Source organism: Atta cephalotes (genome assembly GCF_000143395.1).
Source record: "Atta cephalotes unplaced genomic scaffold scaffold00008, whole genome shotgun sequence".
NCBI classification, from domain to species: domain Eukaryota; kingdom Metazoa; phylum Arthropoda; class Insecta; order Hymenoptera; family Formicidae; genus Atta; species Atta cephalotes.
In genome coordinates this window covers 1,665,743-1,683,838 of record NW_012130072.1, presented here as the reverse complement: position 1 = coordinate 1,683,838, position 18,096 = coordinate 1,665,743, and the positions used below count along the sequence as shown (strand labels likewise).

Genomic DNA, 18,096 nt, shown 5'->3' with positions numbered 1-18,096 from the left:
ATTAATATTTCAAGATTGAATTGTAAATTACCAAGATTGCTCATAGCTGCGCGTGACCGACTTTTGGATTGCACCCGGATATCTTGCTCGTCTACCTTGACTTCCGTTTTTGATCTGCTATCCTTGGACCTTCCCTTTCCTTCGGACGTTCGTCTGTCGTTACGTCGTGTATCCGTTCGTCTGTTTGCATTCGTTTCAGAATCGTTGTCTATATTCCTCTGTCTATCGAGATTTTTTGCTTCCGCCGTGACCGTATCTCTCGACTGATGTGTGGAACGGCCTCTCGAATTGAGGTTCTTCGAGCTAGACCTGTGTCTAGAATTGGAGGATTGTCTATTCATCTCCGTACTGCTGGATCTAGAAGAACCTCGGCGGGAAGTACTTCCGGAATTCGCGGTTTCGAGATTAGGATCCCTTGTTTTGGATCTGTTACGAGATTTCGATCGACTAGACTGTCTATTTTTCTTTGTGTTCGATCTTGCGATATCGTTGCTCTCTACTTTTTCCCTGTCCGACCTTGAAGCTTGTCTCGGGGACACATTGGCGGATGTTAAAAGATTGACTTCATCATTTCCGTCCGTCAGAGGGACGTTCACTCTTACACTCTCGGAACCCGACAACAGAACATCTTTTGTTTGATTTTTATGACTGCCAGAATTGTTCGTGCTTTTCGTATCTATTTTCTTTGATATGTTCGCTTTCGGAGCAACGTTCTCGATCTTTAAATGTTCTAATTGTGCTTCTTCCTTTTCCGATTCCCTTGGACTTTTAGCTTTCTCCACATTTTCATTTTCCGGAGATTTTCTGGTTGGAATTATTTCACCTTTCGATTCTCTCCCGTGATTCACAGAAATCTTTCTTCCTGTTCTTGATCTTAAATGATTCGACTTGGTGAACACTTCGTGATCCAACTTTATATTGTCCACCCAGATGAGGGATTCGTCCGAAGACGTCCTTCGGGAAGCTGTCAATCGTTTCGGCGTTCGTGACTCAGGCGCGTTCTCTTTATTGTCATCCCTCGTTATTTCTTCTTTGAGAGTCTGTGTGGCGTGCGATTTTTGACGATTCCGTGAATTATCGACACTAGTATTCAAATGCCTCGAACTTGTCCGTGATGTAGTAGTAGAATCATTTGCCGCTTGTGATTGCTTTAATTTTGATCGCGGTCTAATCGAACTTTCTCTAGCAAAATGCGTTTCATACTTTTCTAAGTTGGCAATTGTTTCTGAACGGGAACTCTTATCGCGAGGTAACCTGGTTTCCGGTGTAGAATGACTACTCGATTCCGTCGTTGATTTAGAGTTGTATCGCGCAGTACCGCGATTTATTATTTTCTGCCCATCCGTCTGAAAATGTGCAGTTACATATTTATAATAATTTTATCATCGTTTTACTAATGGGTCAAACTATTATTAATTAATTAACTGCATTATTTTTATGTTACAAATTTTTGTTCCTGAAAAAAAAAGAGATTTTGTTAATTTCTGGAACAGAACGTTTTTAATGATTACTTCAAAACATTAACCCAATTAAAATCCGTACAATTATTATATAATTACTGAAGATGCTCTAATTATCAAGATGCTTTTTTTATGTTAGTTAAATAATTGATGGTAATAGCGTTAATTATAAATGCGAAGTAAAAGGCAAAAATACTTTCATGAGAACGGATTACTGCATGTGTGTGCTAAATGCTTAGAAAGTACATAAATAGCTGCCCGAAGGCATTTTAGAAGTATCGTTTATGATCGATAATCGAGCAATTAAAAGCTATAATTGTTCGATTAATGTATATATAGTTAGACGATTGCTGCGCTTTAATATGAAAAAGATGAAATGAATTGATCGTTAATCAAAAGTATACTTCGAGAGAAAGAAACGTTTTAGAGACACGGCAACCCGATTGCAAAGATACCATACCCAATGAAATCGCAGGAAAGTACCAATTATGCAATTAAGAGAATCTTCTGAAATTGGGATTAACGCAAATAATAATAACCGGTTTTGACAGATCCAATCGATCAGTTATCGTTGACAATAATGCCTGACAAATGCAATTAATTGCATTTCCAGTTGTTACGGCAAATAGGCCGTATTCGTCACAGATTATACCTTCACCGTTAGCGTTAATAAGCGGCATTAAAATCCTCGTGACTACATTGACCTGTTGATGCTTAAAGGAAAACGACTCTAGCGTGCACATTCCTCATTTGAAATTTTTCTCCTTCTTCTTCGCAATTGCAAACTTGTTTTCAATATTAGACGTTTGCACAAGATGCAAATAAGATGACAATATCGTTTAATCCATTTTATGAATTTTATGAAGCAGTTATTGTAATTTTTCGTATCAAATTAATTCACAATGAATCGATAAAATCATAATCGATTTATGGACAAATCTAACTAATAACCCATTGACTCAACGATATACATAGAAATTTGGCGAGTGCAGAGATATCGTTTTTGGTGATATATATTTCAAAGGTGATATATATTTCTAATTATAAATAATAAAAAATGTAGAAAAGATTTACAAATTCAGAAAATTCTAACAATTTAAATATTCCAAATTCTTAGTTAATCGATTAATCTGGATATAAAAAAGCCAGATATTCAACGATAAATGTTTGTAGATTTAAATAAACCATAATAGTAGAAAATTAAAAATAAAATTTTTGAGGCATTCATGGATATTTTTTTCAAAGAAGCTACATGATTTGCGGCTTATTTTGTGTTTTAATCGCTAAATGCTAATGTTTTGTAAAATATTGCAATTCACTTTACCAGAATGAGACCCAACCTAATATTTAAAATAAACATATTGAACGATTATTTAAAATCTTAATTCTTATATCGTTTAATTATTCAAAATATAAAATATAATACAAGAAGAAGCTTGAATAGCAATATATTATCATAAAATATAATAAAATTTCTTGTATTACTGTGTACAAATATTAAATGATGGTGATTCTTTAATGCCAAAAAACTAATAATACTTATTTCCGAATCTTCATCTTTCACAATAATAATCAAGTCCTAAATCTCAAGAAAATTCTTTTTTATCATCCATATGGACAGAAATATTTCAATATATTTTATATTTCTACACATAAAATAAAGAATATGACCCATTAGAACAACAGCTGCGATCGTTATGTGCGATTCACGATATGTGAATATGCGTTCTAATTTCATTACTATCTGTCTAAGTCTTTTAGTCGTCATGCTATCGATATTGAAAGTAAAAGTCGGTGTATCACGTCACGCCATGGTATTCCGCAAGGCATGCTGTTAAAAACGAACTGTCGCGAATCTAGTCGATCAGATTTGCGCGTAATCAAAACAAAGAAAATTGGAGAACGAACTCGGAAATCAGTGTGCAAATTGATGGCTTTAGTGGATGTAAATGAAGGATAAGAGGATTATCAAATCATTTAGTTACCAAAAAAAAACTTTCTTACCTGTTGGTAACCAAATAAAAATCCTAATACATATACATATGTTCCACTATCCCACCTTCCTCTAAACCCCTCTCATCAACTAATTTCATTATTTTTTTTACTAAAAAATATCAATTCGAATTAAATTAAATAGCAGACTTGTGTATTATCCTCGATTTAGCGAAAAAATTTACATTCAGGGACGAAAGAATTAAAGAAAAGTGAAAGAACAGTGTCTCAAATATCTTTCTTTTTTTGTATTTTTCTGCCTTTAAAAGCCTTTATGATGTAGATATTTTTAGGAGAAAGCCATGACCAAGAATTGCAAGATTTTCATTGCTAAATATTAAAATATAATTAAAAATAAGAAACATAAATTTTTTAATGATTATATAACGCGTAATTAAATAATTTATTCGAAAAGGAACGCACGTGTTGTCGACAAATTATAAAGAAAAGAAAGGAACAGTGGGTAGAGAATTCCGAGACGATTCAAGTAAAAAGGAAGTAATGCAAATCGCGAAAGAAAGTCGAATTAATACAGTTATGATGCGTAGAAATCGAGAAAATTTTCGGATCGCCTGACTGCCTGACGATTTATTACGAAATAGGTGCTTGTAACACACCGTGCGGATATTGGAAAAGTTCTTTGAACAGGTGAGAGGCTCGGCTTCGCTCCGCGAAGGTGGACTGCTTCCACACCATCGGATCAAAAGGGTCGTCTACGTCTGGGTGCCATATTGTCTTGTACCCCGATGGAATTTGTATCGATAATATTATATTCGACCAAGTTTAATTCAAGCAAGTTCCATATGAAATGACCTTCCATACCTTTCGACGTATTGCTTTCTTGCGAAAATTCAGAATTATATTGCGAGGTTGTTACTTGCTCTGCTTTTATTCAGTCTTTGTTTGTATATACCTGCATATATTTTTTCCCGTTTACGAGATATAATTTACAGTTTCCTTATTAACTTTACACGTAGTTAACTTTAAATGAATTTATTAGTTATCTATAATTAAAGCAAGAAAGAGTAATGATAAGGAATAATTCATAAATTTGAATTGTACAAATAATTATTTAGTTTATAGATTTGTTTTATGTTCCATTTTTTATGTAATTATCAAAATTATATATATATATATATATATATATGTATATAATTGTTATAATAATATTAATAATTATATATAAATATATAGTTAGATTTTACATCAAATGCTTATAGAAACCTTTTTTAATTGTTAATATGTATGAAGATCGTCAGTATTTCACAATAAAACATATTTCAAGGATAAAAAAAATTGAATGTTTTGATAAGGTATTTATAATTATATAATTTAAAAAAAAGTTGAACTACTTAGCATTTTTGGGCGACAAATATAGGAAGTTTTTAGATTCCGCTTTGAAGGCTTTGCAAATCATTATCTTATTTATTTTATATATTTATGTCACGCATATGTAATGAGAGTATACATAAGCGCGACCTAAAAAAAACTGGTCCGAATGGGCCAATTTTCAGGGTGTGGTCTCGGACCCAACTCAAACAATATATAACAGAATTTACTTATCGTTACTTTCACCCAAACTTTTATTCTTTCTTGGATATTTTACACTATAAAGTATACTGAATAAAAATATATCTAAAAATGTCAACATTTTAAAGATTATAATACTATAAAAATTATTTATTATAAAAAGAGATATATACATTTTATTTTATGCAATATAAAAAAATGAAAGACAAAAAATTTATAATGCAATTTATATTTAATTTGTTCTTATCTAGAATAATCAGTACATTTAAGCATATATAAATGATAGAATTTTTGCAATCTACAAAAACCAATTAAGTTATAAAATCTCATTCTTTGTTTAAACTTGAATGAACATTGTATTCTTTGTACAATTAAAAATTTTTATAAAAAATATACAGTTAATATAAGGTATTTAATACTAATTATTATTTGACTATAGCAAATTATAATCTACCTAAAATTTTTCTAGAAGCATTAATTTTTTAAATTTATGTTCTTAAAATTAAGTTTTCGATGATTCTGAAATGTTTTACGTCGCTCTATTGATAAAAAAAGTAACACATATCAAAATTAGCACCTTTTCAGTAGAAAATTTTTTAAATTCTAAATTTAAACAATATTTTAATTAAAGTAAAGAATATGTATAATTTCACTTTTGTTCACATTATACATTCAATTATAATATATACTTTAAAGTGTCATAAATTCTTAAAACTGTCGTTTTAAACCACGATCGCTTTCAAACACTGCAATTTAAATGGTAATTTTTTACATGTGTCACATGTAAAATTTTTTATCAATGGAGCGATGTAATGTAAAAATGTATTTTAAATCTGTATAAAAATGTATTTTAAATCTGAAATAGATAGTTTTCTGTATTTATATATAGCTTTAATAAATTAATAAACAAAAGATATTATAAAATCAATAATATTAATAATTAATGTATGATATTAAATAAATGTTAATATAGAGAAATGTTTACACTTGAATGATACTTGATTAAATAATATCAAAGAGCTTTTTGCACTTGCAAGCAAATGCGAAATGAATCACTTGAATGCAATAATCTTAAGAGTTTAAACGTTGCATGCAATATAAAGCAACTTTTCCCGTTAACTAGTGAAATCGAATGATAGCTGAAGGACACTCGGGCATATACAAACATCATAAAGTTGAGCAGCGTAAACGACGTGAATAGGTTACTACGTGAATAGGTAGTTAATGCTATACTTTCGATTTCTGACCTTTCGGGATAATTATGTGTTTTGAATTCACATGATCAAATTAATTTATCCTCCTCTTTACAGTTCTCTTTAAAAATTAAGATCGATTTTATGCATTCATCTATAAAATGCGGAAATCATTATCGGAAATCTGAAAAAAAAGAGAAAGCACATTCTTTATCGATATCCAATCTTAAAAAAATATATATTAAGATATTTCAAAAAAAATTTACAAAATATGATAATAATATAATAATAATTTTTTTATTTATGATTGACAAAAGACGCTATACATCAAAAGTTTTAACTTATTTCGTGTATAATCTATTTTATGGATAGTTTCATATATTTAAGCTAAGTAGTCGCAAATGTAAAAATATTAATTTTTAATATAAGAACTGATTTAGCATTTAAGTTTCTAGTGTATTGAAAAAGAAAAAAGAACGCGAGAAAAAGAGAGAGCTGTAAAATATTACAACTTTCAAAAACAATAAGCATCTTGTGTAATAATTTATTTTATCAAAATGTAACATATTGCATACATAAAAATTTTTTGTCATTGATTATAAATTCATGGCACCAAAAAATTGAACTTTTATGATAAAAATTCGAATAATAATTCAATGCAATATCAGCGATTTTAATGATTTGAAGAACGAACGTTTATTGTTCGTAGTTCAATTGTCTGAGAAATGACGCAAAAGAAACTGCGCTTGTTTAGGAATGAAGAATACTTTCTCGTGGTATAACAATTGAAATTATTCATGGTATATCGTCTTATATTATCACAAAACAAACTTTTCTAACAAAATTTCTAACAAAATTATGTCAGCTTTTGTTATTTCTTTTTTTGCTTTCGTTTTATCTGACTGCACTTTCCATTCAGTTCAAATTCAGTTAATCTTATAATAAGTCATATTGACATGAAAAAAAAATTGAATCTTGTTAGATAGGTTAAAGTTGAACCTATAATCCTATTTATAATGTATAAAAGATTTATATTGCGTAATCGCCACAAAGAAAGAATCTATCAAAGCTCAAGTTTCGATGCTGTTCGATAAAGTGCACCAATTTTTACATTTGCCACTTTTCAGCAAGTTATTCACGCAAGGAAGGGGAACAAAAGAAACTTCTTAACAAAAGATTTATAGGTATTTGCACATTTACTGCCGCGTATTCGTATATTGATAATATATTGATAGATAAATCCAAGCGTCATACCATGAGGAAATAGTTTTCGTTTCTCTCGTGTTATTTCTCAGATAATTGATACCGTGAACAATAAGTAAACACATACAGTTCTCATAATTAATTAAGATAGTTTGAATCACATTGTATCATTATTCGAATGTTACAGGTAGAATGTGTAAGAGAATGATTTTACCGTTGCAATTACTTCGCATTACAATTGTGATTGCAGGTTTTCAGAAACTTTGTGTAAATGAGTTATTAACAATGAGTTTAATGCGCGCGTAACAATGCGATATATTATTGCTGACACAATTAAGAAAATACCAAGTATACTACATTATCATTTACTCCATAATTTTATCTATGTATAAATAAAAAGAAATAGTTTATTCTTAAAATTAGTTTTATTCTTAAAATATTATATATCGTGCAGATATTTCTTACTTGATATCTTTAATATAAAATTCTGTTCCCCTTTTCTTTCATAGAAAAATTAGGTAAGTTTTACGTTACTTCTGACATTCCATTAACTTTGTAGAATATAATTAGTCGCATTTTTTTTCGCTTCTCTTATGTTCTTAGCGTAATTAATATATCGTAACAGTATCATCCAATTAGTATAGTACCATGTAACACTATCGAATAAAGTTCGATTGCAATATGTATATTAATGATGTGCATCCTAATCTCTTCGCATTAGACGAAGCTGTTCGAGTAAATAAAGACGAGACAGGGAGCACGAGATATGGCAAATAAATCAGGAAGTCTAGTGAAATAAACGATGCAGAAGAAGCGCTTTCTCCGATGGAAAACTCGATTTAGATCGCACTCGCGCATGCTTGTGCAATGTGCTACATCCGTCTGCGACGTACACTTGTCGGCGTGTGTTTGTGTACTTGTACGCGCAATAAAGCATCATAGGCGCGTATTTAGTGTGATATGATATACGCAACCGCGAGCACACTTCGAGATTGAACGAAAGTGCTGAAATGTCGATTGTTAATCATAAAGGTAAATTATAAAGCGTTCTTTCCAAAGGATACTACGACATACGAACGTTTGTTAGATATCGATCGCAACGTTTTACTATATTGTGTAATTTGCTTTTCTAATTAAAGGCCTCGCACCAACCGTCTATCGAGAAAGAAACGAAGGCAAGTAAGCCTTGCGATTTATATCCATTTGTAGAATTGATTATGTTAATCAGTGGCTCTGATACTTCATTCGGAAGTAGCGGATCAAGAAACAAGCTCGAGAAATCGACAAAATCGAATTGACTCTCACTGATGACTCTCACACTTTAAATACTTTCGTTTATGTATAAAAGACGTGCAAACTCAGTGTAATATATTTTTTAATTTTATTAGTTATAATAAAATCATAAAATATCAGAGAGATAAATAAAAAAATAATACTCAAGTAAAGTACAAAATCGTAATTAAATCATAATAATATTATAGGATGTCATGACGTCATTTATTATTAAAAAATGAATTTAAGTAAGTAACAAATAGGATCATGATAATTCTATTTGAGTGTACCTTGATGAAATTATAGCATCTCATTGTAATGTTAAATTATAACGAATATGCAAAGAATCAGTTTCGATAGATCTTAGCGCTATCTTAGTTATTCCGAATACATCTCCGTATTTAATTCAAGAATGATCTATTAAACTACATTCCTGACATTAACAATTAAGGACATTATATATATGACGTGGTAAGAGGCGTCCGCCTTGAACTGTGCGCCAATTTCCGTCGGGACGATTTACAAATCGCGAGATCTTCATATCGTTATATAAATTATCCATTATTATGATGAAATGAAAGATGTTGACGACGCTTTGTAAGGAGCCACTTACACAATGATAAAAAAAAATTATCCTGGAATAAGAAATGTTTGTCTTACGTAACGCGTTATTAAATCTATAAGAAAATCATCTCGCTCTTGCTTCTATTAGATTATGATCATCGGTGCACACAGCGGAATAATTATCAACATCGCGCTTACGTTCACCGAAAGAATACGCGTTGCCTCGCTAGGCGCAGGTAATTGCGAATACTAATGAAAACAAAATTGTCCAATCTTGAACTTAACGATCAGGTAGCATCGACAATATTAATTCCCTTCGAAATTCATTTTGTTGACTTCTTGATTAATTAGACTATTAAAGAGATGATTACAATCTACTTGACGATTGTCAGAAAAGAACTGATGAATTGTATTCCACTATATTCTTTTACTTTTACTTACTATATTTAATTATAAACAAGCAAATAAAGAGAAAAGATATTTTTGAATAATTAAATTAAGTAAATAATTAAATAAATTGTGATTACATACAACTTACTTGACACAATTGATAAATAATTAATTAACAATATTATTGTATTTAATTATATTTTACTTTGTAGTTATTATATTCAATAATAGTTATACTCGCCTATAATAGAAAATATAACGAATAAGAGAAAAGTATTTTTAAATAATTTGATTATTTAAATAAGTCATTAAATTAAAATCGTGATTAACTTCTTAAGAATTGACGACATAGAGCTTTATCGATTATAGACTTTCATTCTATAATCGATTATATTCAACTATATTCTAATTTCTATTTATAATATTCTACTATAATTACTATATCAAACTGTAACATTACGAAAATAGGACAAACACATGGGAGACAGATATTTTTGATCACGCGGTATATATCGTTCTCTAAGCGAACGGCGCACGACTAGGCGTGGTCCATGCAAACTTGTGATCTCTTTTTTCCTTCTTATCCTCTCACTCCATTTATATGTGCTCTATGCTATATCTATGCCGCCTCGATATCTAGAATGGTGCGTGAAATGCTTCGTTGCTACGTTTGATAAACATAAGAACTGCAATCATATTACTGACGACGATAATGCACAGAATAGGATCAGTTTCTATTAGAATTAGAGTATAACGAACAATAATCTGGAGATTGAAATATTTATGTTAAGTTTTAATCATTATTATCTTTTTGATAAGTTTATTATTATTATATTATAAAAAATTGTAATAAATTTGTTCCAACAAAATTTCTAAAAGTTTCTATCGTATATATACACACATATATAAGTATATTTCTGTTGCAAATATTGTTGCATAAAACTGAGTATGAAGGAATAAGCAAGAAGTTCATGCGTGTCGAATTCGTTCGCTTAAGCTTCAATTGCATTATTCGTGGCAGTTTACGTATGTCTATTGATTAATAAATAATGATAACAAATGATCATCTTAATGCGAAAATCAATCAAGTGAGGAAGTTAATGTACATACGAGATATAATATATTCAATCATGAAAAGACTAAAAAAGATGATAAAAATTATTGATTTCATAGTTTTATATTTACTTTGATGAAAATATGTACTTTGTTCATCTTTTTCAAATAAAACATTAAAGAGCGATTTAAAGAGCGATAGAAAGAGAATTCGTGAAGTTATGTTCTTAGCTCTCGAGTTAAATTTGATCTCATAAAATTATTATAATTTTATAATATTTTTATATAATTAAATAATATCCTCAAGTTACGAAAGATTAATAATAATTAATATTATCTTACGCAATCATTATTATACATTGTATAAAGCAGCGCTATATCTTTTTTATATCCTAAGCATTTTTAATGTTCCATTTAAATTAAAAATTAAACAATAATAATCTTACATTCTTCCAGATTATTTAACAAAAGTTATATTATAGTAACACGCGAACTGAAATGTTGGGAAAGTTCTCTTCATGGCTTTGAGTCTTGCTAGTAATTTCCGATGTACGTGTTAACTAATATTTACGATCAAGCTTCATGATAATATAATCAAAAATATATGCTAATCTGAATTCTTTTAATAGATTATTTGATCGGAAGAACGATTATACTTATATATTCTTGTACGCCACGAACTCGCTTCAACGACTTTTACGGTGAAAGAGCCGGCGAAAGCGTCCGAGATCTTCCTGGCAATCGTATTATTATAGGCGAATGCAAAACGAATAACTGAAATCTGGACATTCAAGTATACGATCAAGAGAGAAAGACATATAACTCATTGATGTTGACAAGTCATAAACTATTTCTAATTTCTCTTTTGCGTGACATCGTTGCTTTCATTAACGTCACGTTCTAAATGTATAAATTATAATTATTCAATGTAAATTTCAAAGGAATGTTATTGTAGAGTTTTGAAAAATGATTCTTATTCTATAGCAACTTGTTTAAATGATTACACTTGAATTTAATTTCAATAATGAATTCATTGACACAAATGTAATATCGAATTTTAAAAAAATTTTAAGAGGATGATTGTTTTTTGACGCAACTCGTTAATGTGTGTCTTTATCGCCAAATCAGAAAATTTTATTGCAAATTAAAATTTAAACGAAGTAAGTTTTGAATTTAAGTAAATAATAAGTTTCTTTAATTAAATAAGTTTTTTTAATTAAACTTCTTGGAAGCTTCGACCTAAATCTTTAATAACACGGAAGTTATTAAGATCTCTTTTTGATTAAGGAAATTACAAATCAATCAAGAAATTTGTCATCAAAGTAAAATCTTAGGATATCCTGTACAATTGAAACAATATAAGACGACGTTATGTTTAAATTAAATTGTGATGTGCGATTTAATCGAATAAGAAACAAAATGTTGTCGTAAGTCATTCGCAAAGATTTTCTTTTTCGTTGTTACATACGAATAATCGCATTTAATAAAGGAATTGCTTCCTTTCTCGGCTTCTAATTACCGAGCATCATGCACCGCGTGCAACTGCACTCGTGCGATTTAGTCGAATAATACGAATCTACTCGTTCCGCTGGGTCGACGGCCTTCGTGAAAAAAAAGGAAAAAACAATGCGCGCACGTTGCAATATCGTAAACGCCCGATATCAAACGCGCATCCTTGACACAAAACACGTGCGAACGCGGATCTTACCGGTCTCTTCATACGTGTACTTTGTGTGCATTAATTTATAGATGATTATGCTCTTTTAAATCCCTGTCTTTAATTCGAGAATGCTTCACGAATGCTTTACGTTACATAATGTATTTCATGTAATGCAGAGTTGGAAATTGAAGTTCATATATTATATATTCTTTAGAGGATGATGTATTATATTTAAAATTACCATTTATTCGCCTTCTGGATCTAATAATGAATGTATACACATAAATAACTTTTTCCTTTCTGAATAATTCTAAAATTTAGCTTTGAAATCTAAAATTAATCTTTTAATAAAAAAATATCCTATAATTAACAATATATTTATATAATGTGTCATTATATAATTCTGAAACAATTATTTATTACACATGTTAAATTAAAAAGATAAATTTTTTTATATCTCTTACGTATCATCGTTTATATATATAAATTATAGTTATATATTTTGATACTAAATTACCTGATTAGTCTGTCCGCGAGAAGCTTCAGTAAGAGCGAAGACCAGCAGCAACGCCACTATTAAGCTCAATAAAAATGTCCTTGCCATTCTGAAAAATATCAAGAAACTCTTTTTAGAATTTTGGAAAATATTAGAAAATTCTAATTCTACACTATTATATATTAAAGGAGCGATGGTAACCAAATCCCTTTAATTAAATATATATAATAACATTATAATATATATAATAACATTTTATTATTTTTAATTTTCATGTATGTCAAAATGTAATCTATTTAATCTATTTTTGTAATTAGTTTCAAGTAAACAACGTTCAATGCAATTTAATGCATTTAATAAATAATTAACTAAATTTGTCAAATTAATACATTTACTGTTAATAAATTGTTTAATTCATTGTTTTAATTAAATTGACGGTATATTGAATAGGAGTGATGGCGACCTAGTTGAGAAATTAAAGATAACTCACTTGATTAAAAATAACTACAATTTGACATTATAAATTACAATCTAATGGAATACGGAATATATTTACAGAAAATTAAATATTAAATATTAATACGTTTTTAATGAAAATTTGTCGTAATTAGAAACGTATTAATTGCCGATGTATTGATTCGAGAATTATAATTATTATAAATATTCTGGTTACGTCCGAGGCTACATTATTGTGTTTGTATTTGTCATTTCTTTTGACTGTCATATTTTTAAGTCTAAATGCCTAATATCTTAAGAAATAATTGTGTAAATTCATCAATTGTTATGTAAATTTCTATATAACCATTCCAGATGTAACTTTTATATGTGTAAATTTCTATATAACTATTCCAGATGTAACTTTTTTATTTCAATAAGATATAACTGAATTGATTCTGTTTTTAAAAAGATTACTGCATTAATAAATAAAAACTAATAATAAAAATAATATAATACCAATTAATTTTTTTATAGTCTTTATAATGTTTTTTATAGTCTTTATAACGTTTATAAAAATAAATAAACCGTCACTTTATTTACAAAGATGACGTAACATCTTATTGCATCGTGATATTTATAATTAGTTTAAACTTTTAATTTTAATATGAATTGAAAATGAGCTTTCCAATGTGCACACCGAGTGTACTTGGGTCGATACACATATGAATTAAATGTAAGGCGGCATTGCCTGCGTTGCTCAAATTTACTTTTACTCTTGCCGGTTGTGAGTTTCTATCTACTGCGCTGTTATTTTCGAAACAGCGCAGGCGATACTGTCCCTCCCTTGCAAACATTCTGGTTCATTAACTTTTAAATCTTATACAACACAAATCATTCTTAAAATATTACGGCAATATTGTAACATTCAACAATATCGTCAAGTAATATTGCAAACGTTGCAATACTGTTGCTGTAAGTTTCTGTGTTGCATAGAAAACTGCACAAAAGTATATTCGATAAAAAAAAAAAAGAAAAAAGGAAAAATTCTTGTTATGTCAAATTTGTTATATCATAATAAAAAATTTTATTATAAACTATGTAAAAATTGAGTCTGTATTTAAAATGTTGTTTAACGTGAAATTTCTACATTGGATATTGAGCACAAAGTATGATTCAAATTAATTAATATTTTTATTTTTTACACATTTCAAGATATTATAAATATTTATATACTTATTTATATACTTTTTATTAACGTATTTACTTTTTTTTCTATGAAAAAAAACAAAATTTTATTATAACAATCGTTCTCTTATACACATTTATCATGAATGAATGGAAGCATCATAGGATCAAGAGGGGAAAGATCAAGTATCAAGAAAAGTTTGATGATTGTAGTGCATGAATTACCATCGCTCCGAGACATTTGACGATTCATTTGTTCCATTCAGTTCTGCGGTAATACCACGGTAAGTGCAAAACGATTACTCGGTTACGACTTCTCCTATATATCCAAGATACTCGCTAATAGCAAATAGCACGTGGAAACCGAGCAAATTTCCTTCGAACATAGCCTCAACGCTTGTTACGAGTCGAACAGTTTTATGAAAACAAATATTTGTGGTTGCGTTTTTTTTTACATGAAGGTAAAGAAGCGGTAAGTTTATATGCTAGAACTAAATGACGTAGGTTTCGTAATCAAAATATCAGCTTTAATTTTTCACAGACTGTTCGTACTTGCGTCGATAGAAAGTAAATTCTTTTCGTGCCGTATACGCGATCAGTGACAGTACTGTACCGGCTGTTTCAAGAATGTTATTTTGTAACACGCACAATTCAGTATGCGACCAACTAAATATATATATATATATATATATATATATATATATATATATAATAAAATAGAATATTATATATATATATATATTTGTTATATTTTTATAAATTATTATGGATAAATATATTACAATAATAAACATACAATAAACACATAGAAAATATTCGAAAAATGCTAGAAATATTAAAAGATATTTTAGATATTTTAGATATTTTTTAAAATTTAGATTTGCTTTAATTTAAAACTATCTAACTTTCAAACTTTATAAATCTATTTTTACAAAACAAGAAATAAAATCGATAATTTAATTAGAATTCTTGCCATGCCTTAATATAGTTATGTAAAATGTGTGTATTAATAATTTGTATATATTTAATATTCGAGACCAAATATGCTGCATGAGTTATGAAAGGCATACAATTATCCTAAAAAGATACATTCAATTATCCTCATTTTCTTTATGGTGCATTTTGCAAGTGCGAGCTAATAAAATCATCAAGTACTAGAGTACAAACTAACTTTGTCTAAAGTCGAACGTTCGTTTCGTGTCCGATTGTAAAGATGAAATGTCATCAAGTGAAATTGCAACAGAAATGACACGTTCGAAGGAAATAAGAAATTTTTGACATTTGAACAGTCGTTTATGATTACACGGGTGCCCGAGTTTTACGTAAGAAACGGAGGTCGTACATCTGGCGATTTGCGCACGTGAAAGTGGTCTGCCGAGTTGTATCGGTCAGTTAATTCCGAGTCCGGTTTGTTAATGCTGCTCACTCTTCTGGGCCACTTCTTGCGATCTCTGGAGAGAATCAACCGCGACGAGCGCAAATGAACGAATTATAACAACGACAAATTGTCGTAATTATTACAACAATGAATTATCAATCAAAAGCAAACATGAGCTTTTGAATATAATTGAAGGATGAGTCTTTCGATTATATCGTGCTTCTCCATTATCTCATTTTCACGCGATCGGTTAACAAGGATCAAAATAAATGATCGTCGGTTATATATTATAGCATGCAAGAAATATAAAGCAATAAAACGTAAGTATTAAGCGATGGGAAGCCAATCACATTGAGAATAATATAATAATGTAAGCAATAGTAAATAAAAAAATTGCTTACTATATAGAAAAAAATTAGTTTCACTAAATGATTTGAAAATAATTTTATTGAACCATATGACTATGTAGAACGTTCAAATTGGAAGAATAGAATGTTAAATTTTTTGCATTATGCATTGGGTTTCTTATAAATTATTTTTATGGTGCATTTTTAGACTTATTTTAATTGAATTTATAAAAAAATCATTTTTTCTGTGTTTACGGAAATTTGTATACGAAAGCTAAATTCACTTGTTGCGGAAGTTCTGCATGGTATACAATTAGAAGAGCACACAATTCGAATTTCCACGCTCACCTTGCAGCTGCTCAGTCGTGTCTAATCCTATGTCTCATTTCCGAGCCACCACAGCACAATTCGCCCCGGCAATCCGTAATACTTTCTCCGATGGCGAATTAAAACCAAAGAGAAATTTTAGCAAATCGGAGAAATAAATAAATTGGCGCGGCTGTTTCCTGTCGAAAACAAAACGAGCGACAATCTTCGATCGAAATTTCGAAACGACCAAGGTAAAAGTTCGCACTTGATACTCAACTCTACGCGGCACTTCGAAAGAAAAAGAAAAAGATAAAAAGAAAAGAGAAAAGATCCGGTTGAGTTCACAGAATTCGCGCGCGATAGTGAGACGACGAGGTCAGACGGGTCAGACGGGACGTTGCACGTGACGCATTTTCGGATGCGCCGATTTTTCGCGCGTTTGTTGCACGAGGAACGTTGTTCGGGGACGACGATCGGATAGAGAACTCCGAGACAAATGCAAGTACGATCGGACGTCGGCCGTGTCAAAAATCCCGCTCGCCAGCCGGGGGGGAAAAAGAAAAAAAAAAGAGCCACTCGACCAAGTATTTTCCCTTTCGCCAGAATGCGGGACCACCACCACACGATCGCCACCATCCGCCACCGTCACCACCACCACCATCGTTACCGGTCGCAATTGCCACCGCTGCTGCCGCTGCCTATCACCATCGCCATCACTACCGTTACTGTCGCCAATGTGAAAAATATCGAATGACCAGAATAGATAGACAATCATAAAAGTGAACGGATAGGATCGACGATCTTCCGAAGTAACGATCTTGAATCTTTCTTTGAGAAAATATGAACGACAGGCATAATATGTCCTAAAGATGTCATTACAAAGTCACAGAATATAAATTGACAGCAACATTACATCAATATTATAATTTTCTACTCAATAATATCAATCATGTAATGTAACACGTGTTGTACATAACAGTTATATTATTAAGTAGTATTAAATTATAATATTGATGTAACGTTACTATTAGTTTGTGTTTTGCGAGAAGTCTTTCAAATTTGTTTAAAAGATGTCTTATAGCAAATTTGATTGGACATAGTGCCTAATGCATATTAAAGTTATTGTATACTGGGGGCTTATTATGGTTCTTGAAACGAGATGAAAATTATGAAAGTAATCGAATTTACTAGAATATTTCTAATTTTATTGATTAACATCTAATGAGTTTGCTCATTTTTGTAATTTTCACTTCGTTTAAAGAACCGTAATAAGCCCTCTGATTTCTCTGATATTATTTAATCTGTATAAAGTAAAGCTAATATTTCGAATTGGTATAAAATACAAATTTTACTTAACATCAATAAAATGTTTTGAGGATTTTATGGTTTAATCTGTTTTTATATTTATATTAAATTTTACACACATTTTTACGTCTATTTATGTGGCTTTAATGTGCATTAGTACGGATGTACTGAGCATTCAATCTATTACTGACGTTTCACTATTATTGACGTCTTTAAAATGTCTATGTCCCGATCTTGGACATGTATGCTGTTTGGAATTGGTTGTCGTTATGTAAATTTAGAATTATAGAGCAAAACTAAAATGTTCCTCCAAATTGAATT

At 30.1% G+C, this 18,096-nt stretch overlaps 1 protein-coding gene across 1 annotated transcript in view; it reads right to left on the bottom strand.

Moving 5' to 3' along the window:
* The window catches only part of LOC105627327 (mucin-17-like), a 37,104-nt gene extending 19,920 nt beyond the window's left edge, over positions 1-17,184 (bottom strand). Inside the window, exons 1-3 of the mRNA XM_012208613.1 lie at positions 17,138-17,184; positions 12,835-12,922; positions 32-1,346 (exon numbers count right to left, since the gene is read on the bottom strand). Coding sequence (XP_012064003.1) covers positions 32-1,346; positions 12,835-12,922; positions 17,138-17,184 — 1,450 coding nt within the window. The remainder of the gene's footprint in view (positions 1-31; positions 1,347-12,834; positions 12,923-17,137) is intronic.
* Positions 17,185-18,096: the final 912 nt, after the last annotated feature.